Below are 13,703 nucleotides of genomic sequence, written 5' to 3'. Positions count from 1 at the left end.
AGGTTGTGCACTGCTGGAAGAAGAGGGGCCTGTCATCCTGGTGGTGGGTGATGGTGGCCGGAGGCCCCAGGGATGTGGTCCTACATGGACCCCTGTCTTCACTGGGTCTGATTTGATGGAGGCATTGATCTGGCCCTTGATGATAACAGTGACCTACATTCGCATCTGACTCTCTGTAACCCCATGGACTGTAGCCTGCCAGGCTCCTCTGTCCATGGAATTCTCCAGGCGAGAATACATTCTTGTAGGGCCCAGCTCCTCCTCCTTGATTCTACTCATTTCCCCTAGATAGGAAGTTTACATACTGAGGGGCCAGGAAGCAGGTACTCCGTTTTCTAGGGCATGCTAAGTTCCCAGCTCAGCTTTACCCACCATCGGCAGCTCTGTTCACCCAGCCAAGAAGCCAGAGTCTTCCCGTGGACTCATAGAAAGAGGCAGTGGAGGGCCATTTAGCTCTGCCGTGGCTTAGGGCCAGCCCCCATCTCCAAGTCCCTGAAGGCTTCTCTCCCTGTGGTGTGTGAAAAGTGTGTGGGTGAAAGTGTTAGACTCTCAGTCATGTCTGATTCTTTGGGACCCCGTGGACTGTAGCCCACCAGGCTCCTCTGTCCACGGGATTCTCCAGGTTGCCATTTCCTTCTCCAGGGAATCTTCCCCACCCAGGGATAGAACTTGGGCCTTCTGCATTGCAGACAGATTATTTACCATCTCAGCTACCCCTTAGCATCATCCTCTGTGGGAATGGTTTCCTGGGACCACAAGCTCCAGGGGGCCAGCATTCCATCGTGGGTGTGGCACCCAGAGGCTGGCCACCGTGAACCTGTGTCTTCCCTTCCCCATTGCTCCCTTCAAGAGGTGCTGAATTGGCTGCAGGAAGCATGGGGACCCCTGTCTCAGCCTGGGCTGGATCGTCTCTGCTACTGGACCAGCGTGGAGCTGGTCAGGTGGCTGAGCTGAAAGAGCGCAGAGGCCAGCAGCATTCATCTTGTCTTCCCAGCTCGCGCTGAGGCCACGGGCCAGCACCAATGCTCAGGGCTGCCCTTTGCTCGGTAATAACTCAACATCCCTTCCCTGCCAGGGTGCTCTGATTTCCTGTCGTACAGTTGTGTCACAGAAAAACAGCACACTTAGGGGTGGAAAGATTAAGGTGGTAAAGAGGAAGGAAACTTTCATTCAGACCACGAGCTGACATTAATATCTATTTGAAATTACATCATTTCAGCATGTTGCGAGTGTGTCCAGGGCTGTGAGGCATGTGATTAAAAAATACATTAATCAGACATTCAGGCAGTTGGCATTCTTAATTGGATCGTCCCACAGCCCTTTGGAGGAAGATGCACGCCCCATCTGGGACAGGTGAGGGAGAGGAGACCCGGAAAGGCTCTGCGGTGCCTTTGGTTGGGAGGGATTTTGGCTCAGATGACCTGTGTTTGCTTCCCCGCAGCCCCTGCCGCCTCGCTGGCTGCTCTGAGCTGCTTAGCCCTTTGGCAGGGTCTGGGTTTATTCCCTTCTCCCCGTGTGAGGTGTAGGCAGACTGTGTCAGTGCCCTGGAAACCACACTTCCTCATTCTTGGTCTGCCAGAGCTCACGAGTCAGGAGCACAGAGCCCTGGCCCTTGGCCCGCTGATCACAGAGCCTTGCATCCTCACGATTCCAACATGTGAGCCCTCTCGGTAAACATAGCATCGGGAGGCAGGGGCGGAAGGGTGCCCAGTGCAGAGCTCCAGCCGAGGAAGCTGCACTGCAGCCTGGTGGTCAGCTAGTCCGTCCATCCCAGATGGGGGCAAGGGGGCTTCTCTCTACTTGGGAGCATGTTTGCCTGCCTGGCACGAAGCAACAGTGTCCCAGCGACAAGAACGCAGGCATATACGACCTAAGGACCTCCGGTTTCTCCCCTCTCCTCCCTCTTCCCGGGCTGCCCTGGCATCCAGGAGGAGCGTCTCCTGAGGGTTCGCCCTGCCCAGTGCTGGCTCTGTGCCTGCTTCTGCCTTGGAGCCCTGGAGTTCACAGATTCAGAGAGGAAATGCGCAGCACTGCCGGCCGGGGGCCACTCCAGGAGGGGTGTGCTTTATCTCCCAACCCCCTGGCTGCCAGATCCAGGCTCTGGCAGATCAACAGCCAAACCGGATCTCTTCTGAAAGACAAGAGGCCACTTCTAGCATTGCACGGGCACTCCTCACCCACTGTTTGGCTTTTCCAATGTGATCGCTCCTATCCGATCACCTAAAAGCTACGTCTGAAAAATCGTGCACGCAGAGTTTTGCTTGTCAATGTCTTTGGCTCGAGCTTGTTAAATGCAGCACCGCCGTGAGCAGTCTACCCGCTGCAGCTATATGTTCAGACATGTGTTAGTAGCTCCTTAACAATGACGGGAAGAGCAAAGGTACCTGACAGTCCAAACGTGGCTGGGGATTTCACCTGCCACACCATCTCGTCCTTCTTGATCTCAAACACCACGTTGGCATCCTGGAAGAACTTGTCCATGAGGGGCTTCAGATGCTCCAGGTCTCCTGTGGCCAAGGCAGCGTGGTACTCGAGGACCGGCGACCCATCTCTCGCCTGAGGCTCCTTTTCCATCCTCTGAAAGATCTGAAGTCTCCCTCTAGCTGGCTCTGGCCGTCTGTCCATCGCAATGCTGATCTCAGAAAAGCTCTCCAGGAAGGGGAAAGATGGTCTTTTGGAGTGTGAGCTATTTCTATTGTCATTACTCAATTGTCAGCCAGCCGGGGTTGGGTATTTATAACTCCTGTGGGCTCTGATGTGATAACCGTCACTCGGTATGACCAGCATCATGTGACCACCGAGACGCCAAAGAGCTCGGCCACCCCCTTGCGATTGTATACGTGTGAACTCTAGAGCCAGGCCCATCTGTGTGTCTCCCAAACAGCTCGGCACACCACGCAGGCAGACGGCCTGAAACAGGCAGGCTTCTTTTTCCTGCTGTGTAGGATGGCTTCTTTCATTTCCTCCTCTTCCTTAGCTGCTGTGGCCAGTGGTGAGCGGATGTGTGTTCTGAGGGCTGTGTCGGCCCCGAGGCTGTGTCAGGGAGATCCAGACGGACACTGCAAATGGCCAGGCTCTGCACAAGTGTCCTGGGCCGAGGCCCCATAGTAGGACAGAACAGGGATTCCCAAAGGCATCGTCATCTGGGGCCTGTGGGTTTCTTCCAGCTGTTGAGAACTGATCCCCAAATGTGCATCCCTTGCTGAAGATGAGAGAGGCCACAATTTTTTTTTTAATGAATGGTAACAGCTCTTTGTTAGCAACTTGCTAGTTACTGGCTACTAGTTCAGGGCTTATTTTATTGTCTAAACATTAATAAGGTTTAAAAATGGAGTTACTGTATGACCCAGCAATTCCACTCCTGGGCATTTATTCAGAAAAGATGAAAACTCTTAATTAAAAAAGATACCTACACTGCAGTGTTCATAGCAGCACTATTTACATACAATAGCCGAGATGTGGAGCAACCTAAATGTTCATTAACAGATGAATGGGTAAAGAAGATGTGTGTGTACACACACACACACACACACACACACACACACACGTGCGTGTAATAAGAATATTAGCCATAAAAAGAATGAATGCCATTTGCTGCAACATGGATGGAACTAGACATTATTATACTAAGTGAAGTGGGTAGGACAGAGAAAGTGAAACATGTTATCACTTATATGTGGAATCCAAAAAAATGATACAAATTGACTTATTTATAAGAAAAGAAGTAGACTCACAGAAGTAAAAAAACAAGCTTATGGTTACCAAAGGTGAAAGTAGGGACAGGGATAAATTAGGAATAAACTAGGAGTTTGGGATGAATGGCTCAGCGGTAAAGAATACATCTGCCATGCAGGAGTCACAGAAGACATGGGTTTGATCCCTGGGTCGGGAAGATCGCCTGGAGCAGGGCATGGCAACCCAGGCCAGTATTCTTGCCGGGAGAATCCCATGGACAGAGGAGCCTGGCAGAGTTGGACATGATCAGCAACTAACACTCACTTTCGTGATTTAATAAGGGGACTTCCCTGATGGCTCTGTGGTAAAGAATCCACCTACAATGTAGGAGACATAGGTTTGATCTCTGGGTAGGGATGACCCACTGGAGAAAGAAATGGCAACTTATGGCAATGACTTAATAAAGATGTATTTTACCCTCCTCATAGACCTGACTTCTAGGCATAAATGCATTCCACAGGCTGACCGAAGGCCTGGAGCTTCTTCCAACAGTAAAGCCCACATCTCCTCTGCAGCAGGGGACTGCAGGGTGCCAGACAGGAGAGGTGTGGCTGGCTGTCTGCTCGTCTCTGTTGCCTTTGTGCAGGCGCGTAGATTGAGTTGACTGTGTCTTGAAGGCTGAAGAGCTCATGCGGATGGCAGACAGCGTGGGGAATGGGGGTTGCTGAGAACACTGCTGGGTACTGTGGAAAATGCAATGGTAAAGTATACAGATCGTGTTTGCCAGGAACATGCAGGCTTCTTTGGACACAAGAGGCAAGAGTATACAGAGAATGGTACACAGCATCACTGTGAAGACCATTTCCCTTCTAGAATGTTCACTAAATAAAATTGTTGACTCTTCCCTTTTCATTTCCTGATTATGTCATTGCCCTATTCATTTCAATAGCAATATTAATTCTTCAGATATCTCATTTCTTTAAACATAGCCATTTTGCCCTGTTATATCCTCAGACTGATAACTTGTAAATAGATGCATTTCTGAAAGACTTTTCAGGTACAACTATAATCCAGGATCCAGCTGGAGCCTGTGCTTTAAACCGGAGCATTCCTTTGTACCTGATGCATGTTGCCATGGGTTATTTTTAAAAGGGGTGGAAGCCTGGAGGTGAGTCCAGTGATAACAGCCATTCTACCCTGTGTTCTGTGCTAAATTTAGCTTTCCAAGTGTTATATTTGTCAACAGTGCCCTGAATACCCAAGCTTGATTTCAGTGGGTAGGGAGTAGTAGTCCAGAAACAGACTTTGTTCTTTGTGAGAGCTTTTTAAAAATAGCGCATGGTAGACGGAATTGGTTTCACAAGTAGGACATGGAGATTATCAGGAGCATAGCAGGGTTGTTGTTGTTTGAAGAAAAAGAGCTGTATGTGTGACTATGACGTCAAAAAAGTCAAAGTAAACAAACAAAAAAAGCCAATGGCCCGAAGCCCACCCATTCATTCCCCCTTTCATTCGGTAATCATTTGTGTAATATTATGTTCTAGGGTGTGTTGCTGGGTTTGGGGGATTCAGAGACAAAAAGGTATAACACATTTACCCTCAAGGAACACGTAGAGTCCTGGCTGCACCAATTAGGCAAGAAAAAGAAATAAAAGGCATTTAAATGGAAAGAAAGAAGTCAAACTGTTACTATTGGCAGATGGCGTAAAATTATATATCGGAAACTCCAAAGATTTTTACCGAAAAAGTAGTAGTAGTAGTAAATGAATTCAGTAAAGTTGCAGGATGCAAAATTAATATACAGAAACCTGTTGCATCTCTATTCACTAATAATGAACTATCAGAAGGAGAAATGAAGAAAACAATCCCATTTACAATCGTATCAGAAAGAATGAAATACCTAGGGATAAGCTTACCTAAGCAGGTAAAAGATCTGTACTCAGACAATGCAAAGGCATTGAGGAAAGAAATTGAAGGTGACGCAAACAAATAGAAAGATTTTTGGTGCTCATGGATTGGAAGAATCAATATGTTAAAATGTTCATACGACCCAAAGCAATGTACAGACTCAACGCAATCCCTATCAAAATATCAATGGTATTTTCCACAGAACTAGAAAAAATAATCTTAAAATTTGTATAGAGCCACAAAAGACTTCAAAGAATCAAAGCAACCTTTTAATTTTTCTAAATTTTATTTTCTTGCCTGCACCTAGAGGGTCACAGGGTCTTCATTCCCCAACCCAGGCCTGAACCCTGGCCCCAGTATGAGCACCAAATCCTAACCACTGGACACGTGGGAATTCCCAATCAAAGCAATCTCGAGGAGGAAGAGTGAAGCTGGGGGTGTCATCCTCTCAGACTTCAGTCACTACAGCTTTAGCTACAAAGCTACTGCAATTCAAACAGTATGGTACCGGCACAGTAACAGACACAGAGATCAATGGAAAGGATAGACAGCCCAGAAATAAACCCACACACATGTGGTCAGTGAATCTACAAGAAGGGATGCAAGGGTATGTGACGTGGAAACGTCTCTTCAATAAATGGCTTTGGGAAAACTGAACAGCTACATGGAGAAGGATGAAACTGGACCACTCCCTTATATCATATACAAAAATAAACTCAAAAAGAATTAAACTCTTACATATAAGATCTCAAGCCATAAAATTTCTAGAAGAATATGTAGGCAGTAACTTCTCTGACATCAGTCTAACCAATATTTCCTTGGATATGCCTCCTATGGCAGGGGCAACAAAAGCAAAAACAAACAAATGGGACCTATTCAAATTAGAGAGCTTTTGCACATCAAACCCATCAGCAAAACAGAAAGGCAACCTGCTGAATGAAAGGAGATATGATATATATGTCCGGCAAGATATCCAAAATATATAAAGAATTCATACAACTCAGTATCAAAAAAGAAATAATTCTATTAAATTATAGGCAGAGGAATGTTTGTGTCTCATTTTCATCATCCTCACCCTTCTCAGCTTCCTTTAAAGGCAACATATAGCCTTCAAGATGTGAGTCACCACTCATCTTCTCTGCCTGCTTTAGTTGATATGAAAACTCAGTTTCTTTCAAGAGTGAATTTACCTGCAAAGTTGCTTAGCAGTTGTCAAAATCTTTGAGGAACTGAATAAAACAGAAGAAGGACCAGGAGATGAGAATTTTAGTTTTCAAACAGGAAGAGAACTTGATTCCTCAAAGCCTGAACTGGCATCAGTCTTGGGCAGGGTCCTTAAATGGCTCATGAAAAGGTTGGATCGGGAGTATTCAGAAAAGAAGTGGGGGCACTTGGAGCTCTGGGGTCACTAGGAGGAAGTCAGGGTGGACTCAGAGAATTTTATTTTGTGACATGGTTATCTCATTAAAATGCAGTGAGATGTAGGCATAGATATGGTAGGCATAGATAAGGCTGAAAATCTTTCAGAGAAGATGGAAAAAATACGGGTCATTCTTTAGGAAAATCTTGCTAAAAAACTCGAACTGGAGAAATAATATACATGGTACATGTAAAGTATTGCTGAATTCCAGAATCACTGGAGCTTTAGAAACACTGATGCCTGGATCCAGCCTGAGAGATTCTGATGTAATTGGTTGGAGAGTGCAGCTTGAGCATCAGGGAAGTAAGAAACTTTCCAGATGCCTCTAACATGCAGCCATTGCCCAAAAGGGAGGCCCAGAATCCAAACAGACTAAATCTTTCTAGGAGCTGGCCAGGTAGTTCACTGGATGTGAAGATGGCTTTGTGAAGAATATGGTAGGGACTTACAAGTGTAATGTTTTGTCCACGAGAGACACAAAACCTGTTCTCCCTACCAAGGCTTGTAGCACTGGTAGCTAACAAGACAGGATTTTTCCTTCTCAGTCAAATGAGATGGAAAAAAAAATCCACCTTGCAATGATAATGTGATAAACAAAAGCTAGTGTTCAAACGGTAATTATGATTTTCATGTGATATCAGGATCTTTGCATCCTGCCACTGAATTGATGAGCGATTGATTTTCTTTTCATCAGAAGCATCAGAGGATGAGCTCTGATGAGATTCTGTGGAAAACCCAGCTGAGCCTGACATGTGAAGCTAGTGGGTTTGTTACAGGGTTAGCCTGCTTATTTGGGGCCTCGACACTCCACGTGTTTGTGCCATGAGGCACGTGCTCTTGGAAAAGGACTATTGTGTGGATTTTTTCCCAGGCCATTAGGCCAAGGTCTGGCTTCCTTCTGGGGTCAAGTGTCCGAGTAAATGGACACACTGGGGCAAGAAGCCATTCCCCCTTGGGGACATCATGAAAGTCTGAGCACTGTTTCAAATATGCCAATGTATCATCCCGTTTTCCTGGTCACTTTTCTGCTTCCTACATGAATCGTTTCTGTAAATGTCCAGAGACTAAATCCAACATATGTACCACCTGGCTCGGGCTTCCCAGGTGGCACAGAGGCAAAGAATTTGCCTGCCAATGAGGGAGAGGAAGGTTCGATCCCTGGGTCAGGAAGATCCCCTGGAGGAGGAAATGGCAAGCACTCCAGTACAGAGGAGCCTGGTGGGCTACAATTTATGAGGTCGAAGTGAGGCAGACATAAGTGAGCAGCTGAGCACACACACACTGCCGGGCACAGCACCCCAAATCTTACTATGGATTTACTTTCACACATGTTTTGATCCTCACTCTCCTTTTTTTAATTTCCAAAGGCTACTCCTCCTTCATCCCGCCTCCCTAAAGCTTTTTAAAATGTCAGCAATTTTCCCCTTAGGGTTACCAAGGGTTACCATGTAGAATAAATTAGGAATTTGGGATTAACATATGCACTACCATATATAAAAAGAGGTAAACAAGAACCTACTGCAAAGCACAGGGAGGTCTATATACTCAATATTTTGTAATAACCTAAAAGGGAACAGAATCTGAAAAAGAATGTATATGTGGATGTATAATTGAATCTCTTTGCTGTACACGTGAAACTAACACACCATTGCAAACCAGCTATACATCAGTTAAAAAATATGTAAGGGAAAGAAGCAAGTCCCCAAAAAGTTAAAAACATTTCTTAAAAATAATAAGCTGGCATTCTAGCATGTATACTATCATGTAAGAATTGAATCGCCAGTCTATGTCTGACGCAGGATACAGCATGCTTGGGGCTGGTGCATGGGGATGACCCAGAGAGATGTTATGGGGAGGGAGGTGGGTGGGGGGTTCATGTTTGGGAACGCATGTAAGAATTAAAGATTTTAAAATTAAAAAAAAAAAACTAAAAGAAAAAATTAAAAAAAAAATAAATAAAAACAAAAAAAAAATAAGCTGGGCAGGTAGGTATGTAAGGCTCTGCTTTTTTGTGGACCATTTTTTAAAAAGTATTTATTGAATTTGCTACAACACTGCTTCTGTTTTATGTTTTTTGGTATGAGGTCTGTGGGATGTTAGTTCTCAGCCTGGGGATGGAACCCTCAGCCCCTGCATCTTAAGGTGAGGCCCTGGACCTCCAGAGAAGTCCTGTAAGACTCTGCTTTTAAGAGCCCGGGACACATCCACATCCGCTGAAGCCAGCCACACAGACATCAGAATCCAAAACATGGACGTGGCCTCACCTTCTCTCCAAATAACAGTGTTAGCACAGCACACCTCATTTAATAAAACATTAAAGCATCGTACTCCCTCAGATCAAGTGTATCTATTAATAATGACTTAAATTGTCTGTACTGATTTCACATTATTAGGAAATCTCATTCCCATCAAGTGGAAGAATACAACAGGGGTGGGGGTGGGGGGTGGGGACACCTTGCTAACTTATTTCCGAAGAGCATGACCCAGCTCGGGGCAGATCCTGCCAAGCCACACCATCACTTCTCATCACGAATGCCGTCTCATCCAAAGGTCAAGAGCTGCTCTCATCCAGAGTCCAGGAGGGTTCTTCTGGATGCTCAGAAGCGAAGGTGCCCTTGAGCACTGCCACCCACGGTGGCTGAGGGGGAGACAGAGTAGCCTGATCCTTTGCGGGCACAACCACGGGTAAACAGCCCTGGAAGGACGTTTACAGACTCCGGGGAACCATGCAGGAGAGCAGCCCATTGAAGCTCTCCCTGATAAAGGTGGTGGCGTTTCTTTACAACTGTCATGGGGATTTAATTACATGATAAAATTGCAGCTCCTGCCTCTTGAGACAAATTGCCTGTTCAGACTGATTGTTTTTTATGAATCTCACACAGGGAGCAAAATGCTTCTCTCCTGAAGTTGGCTTGCTCTGATGGTTATACCTCATCATCCTTTACATCCCTCCTAGAAATGAGGAGCTTACTGATCCTGCAGCTGAGGAGGGGGGTGCGCCCGGTGGTCTCTTGGTTGTTTTGCAACTCTGCACAGAGCAAAGCCAGCCCAGTGATGTCTGATGGATTGCAAGTTCATTGACCTTATTTTTCTGCTTGCAAAAAAAAAAAAAAAGAAGAGAGAACTTTGAATTTCCAACAGAAAAATGAAAGGCATGATAAGGAATAGAAATGACCGCTAAACATATACACAACATCCAATTTTACCGATGTGAAATGCAAGTTAGAAAAAGAGATCTTTTTCATCTATCCAGTTGTGAAAGGTTTTTTAATTTTTTGAAATTTTTGGCTGTGCTGGGTCTTTGTTGTGGCACATGGGCCTTCTCTAGTTGTGGCCCAAAGGGGCTTCTTTAGTTGTGGAGTCAGGCTTCTCTTGTTTCGGAGAGCGCGCTGCAGAGCACGCTGGCTCAGTAGTTGCAGTGCGTGAGCTTAGCTGCCTGCAGTGTGTGAGATCTTAGTTCCCCAACAAGGGATCGAACCTGAGTCCCCTGCATTGGAAGGTGGATTCTTAATCACCGGCCCACCAGGAAATTCTCCTGAATGTTTTTATTTTAATTAAGTTTTGGAAGAGTTTAGTGAAACTGATATTTCAGAGTTTGCAGGTAGAAGGGTGAATTTCTACACCATTTGGAAATATTCTATATTGAATGTACATGTAAGGGGCATTTTTCAGGTACCAGAGGCCTACAGAGATTCAGAGTAGAAATCCTTGCTTTTAAAGAGGATTACACCTGACTTGCCTCTTGAGAAACCTATATGCAGGTCAGGAAGCAACAGTTAGAACTGGACATGGAACAACAGACTTGTTCCAAATAGGAAAAGGAATATGTCAAGGCTGTATACTGTCACCTTGCTTATTTAACTTATATGCAGAGTACATCATGAGAAATGCTGGGCTGGAAGAAGCACAAGCTGGAATCAAGATTGCCGGGAGAAATATCAATAACCTCAGATATGCAGATGACGCCACCCTTATGGCAGAAAGTGAAGAGGAACTAAAGAGCGTCTTGATGAAAGTGCAAGAGGAGAGTGAAAGAGTTGGCTTAAAGCTGAACATTCAGAAAACTAATATCATGGCATCTGGTCCCATCAGTTCATGGGAAATAGATGGGGAAACAGTGGAAACAGTGTCAGACTTTATCTTTTGGGGCTCCAAAATCACTGCAGATGTTGATTGCAGCCATTTAAAGACGCTTACTCCTTGGAAGGAAAGTTATGACCAATGTAGATAGCATAGTCAAAAGCAGAGACATTACTTTGCCAACAAAGGTCAGTCTAGTCAAGGCTATGGTTTTTCCAGTAGTCATGTATGGATGGGAGAGTTGGACTGTGAAGAAGGCTGAGTGCTGAAGAATTGATGCTTTTCAAGTGTGGTGTTGGAGAAGACTCTTGAGAGTCCCTTGGACTGCAAGGAGATCCAACCAGTCCATCCTAAAGAAGATCAATCCTGGGATTTCTTTGGAAGGAATGATGCTATAGCCGAAACTCCAATACTTTGGCCACCTCATGCGAAGAGTTAACTCATTGGAAAAGACTCTGATGCTGGAAGGGATTGGGGCAGGAGGAAAAGAGGATGACAGAGGATGAGATGGCTGGATGGCATCACTGACTCGATGGGCATGGGTTTGAGTGAACTCTGGGAGTTGGTGATGGACAGGGAGGCCTGGTGTGCTGCGGTTCATGGGGTTGCAAAGAGTCCGACATGACTGAGCAACTGAACTGAACTGAACACTTAGCAAGAGAGAGGAAGACTAGACAGCCGTTAGCTGGCAAGTGGAATGGGATCACTGATGGATAGGAGTCCAGGTGTGAAGACGAGAATGATCAGGGAAGTTATGAGAATGACAAAAAGCAGGGGTGGGACAGGCTTTTTCTGAAGGTGGCATCTGAGCAAAGCACAGAGGGAATTGAAGGAAAAGATGGCTCATGATCCTCGAGGGTGTCTGTTTCCTTCTCTTGGCCTGTGCTGGGAGACCTGGTCCTGGGCTGAACAAGAGGCAAGCATCCTCGGCCTCAATGCTGTGTTGGTGGGGCCCAGGGTGCAGTCTGGAGGGTGGGCACTTAGGGGACCAGGCAGGCAGAGAGGAGACCTGGGAGAAAGCAAGACATCGGCAGCAGGTCGGGATCAGAGTCGAGGGCTTAGACTTTGGTGGACACAGAGGTGTGCTGCCCAGATGCTGCTGTTTGGCAGGACTTGTTGCCCCCTGTGAGCTCCTTCTGGGGAGAGAACCACCTCCTTCCAGAAGGGACAGCCCCCAGTGGGGCAGATCTAGAGACTGAGGGAGCTGGGAGACAGGTGCTGCCGTGGTGACTTCATGTGGGGAAACCACGACATGGGTCACCTCTAGCGCTCCCCTGGGGTCTGGCCGATATGTGGGGGGTCCTGGGTCGCAGGCCAACCTCCCCTCTGCCCACCCTGCCCTCTCCCCTCCCCTCACAGCTGTGGATGCCCAGCAAACACCCTGCAAGACCACAGAAACTGACTGTGAACTGGGCTACCTGGAAGGACGGGTGGGTGTGTCGTCAGAGCAGATGAAGACGGGGGAGCAGAGACGGCCTGTCCCAAGGCCAGGAGGGGTGAGTGGGGTTGGGGGGGTGTCACTGAGGCTGGTGCAGACCAGAGTTTCTCAACCACCTCAGCTGAGGGACTAGGGATGTACAAATTTATTTTATTATTTTTAAATTTTTTGGCCATGTGGCATACAAGATCTTCCCTGACCAGAGATGCTCAAACTCCTACCCTGAAGCTCTGAATTTTAACCACTGGACCACCAGGGAAGTCCAAGGATGGGTTTTTTTGGTCCCAATTTGTCATAGAGTGATGCTTTTTCAGAATACAATTAAAATTAATTACAAAAAAAACCCAAAATGGAGAAAAGGCAGAATTCCAAGTCCAGTAATCACACATGTGGGTGTTATGTGAATTGTCAAGTTGCTGTTGACGTTTCTAAATGTTTACTGACAATTTTCACAGCAAACCCTTTATGGGGCACCCTCTACCCTCAGTGGGCTGTGAGTAGCACGTTTATTGACCAGTCACTGGAGTGCAGGGTGGGTGAAGAGATGCTGGGAGAGATGGTGGGGTGGGTTAGTTCACAGCGCATATTTTAAGCCCTCGGACACAGGCTATAAAATTGGGACTGTTCATTGTTGGACAGGGGTTGCTGGGCCTTTTTTGTAAAGTGTCAGATAATAAATATTTTAGGTTTTGTGTATCTTATGGTCTCTGTGGCAACTACTCAGCTCTGCCATTGTGGCATGAGAGCCACCACGAATAATATGTAAATTAACAGGCAGGGCCATGTTCTAATAAAACTTGATTTATAAAAACAGGTAGCAGTTTGCAAGCCTTTGTTGTATGCAGTAAGGAACAATTGCGGGCTTACAGGCAGGAGAGCCACATGCACCTCAAATAGGAAAGTTATTGCATCTTTTTCTCTGCATACCTTTTCTAGTCTTCACCTCAGTGAAATGTACTCTTAATTCTAATGGCAAATTTGACTCAACAACAGTCAGCGGAGCATCTGGGGACCAGGCACATAACCTGTCTCTTTCTTTTATGTCTATCCTGCTTTGGGTTTGCTAAACTTCTTTATTTAAAAAAAAAATCACTTATTTATTTATTTTTGGCTGTGCTGGGTCTTCACTGCTGTATGGGCTCCTCTCTAGTCGTGATGACTGGGGGCTACCCTTTGTTGCTT

General features: G+C 46.2%; 1 protein-coding gene across 2 annotated transcripts in view; it reads right to left on the bottom strand.

The window, feature by feature from the left end:
* Nucleotides 1–13,703, bottom strand: part of ASB18 (ankyrin repeat and SOCS box containing 18) — a 77,777-nt gene that overhangs the window by 52,145 nt on the left and 11,929 nt on the right. The window contains exon 2 of one of the 2 annotated variants that reach the window (XM_069584720.1): nt 2,385–2,507. The exons of the other annotated variant lie outside the window; for it this stretch is intronic. Coding sequence (XP_069440821.1) covers nt 2,385–2,507 — 123 coding nt within the window. The remainder of the gene's footprint in view (nt 1–2,384; nt 2,508–13,703) is intronic. 2 annotated transcript variants of the gene reach the window in all.

This window comes from Ovis canadensis, chromosome 1 (genome assembly GCF_042477335.2).
Source record: "Ovis canadensis isolate MfBH-ARS-UI-01 breed Bighorn chromosome 1, ARS-UI_OviCan_v2, whole genome shotgun sequence".
Classification (NCBI taxonomy): Eukaryota; Metazoa; Chordata; class Mammalia; order Artiodactyla; family Bovidae; genus Ovis; species Ovis canadensis.
This window is presented reverse-complemented; position numbering and strand designations above follow the sequence as displayed.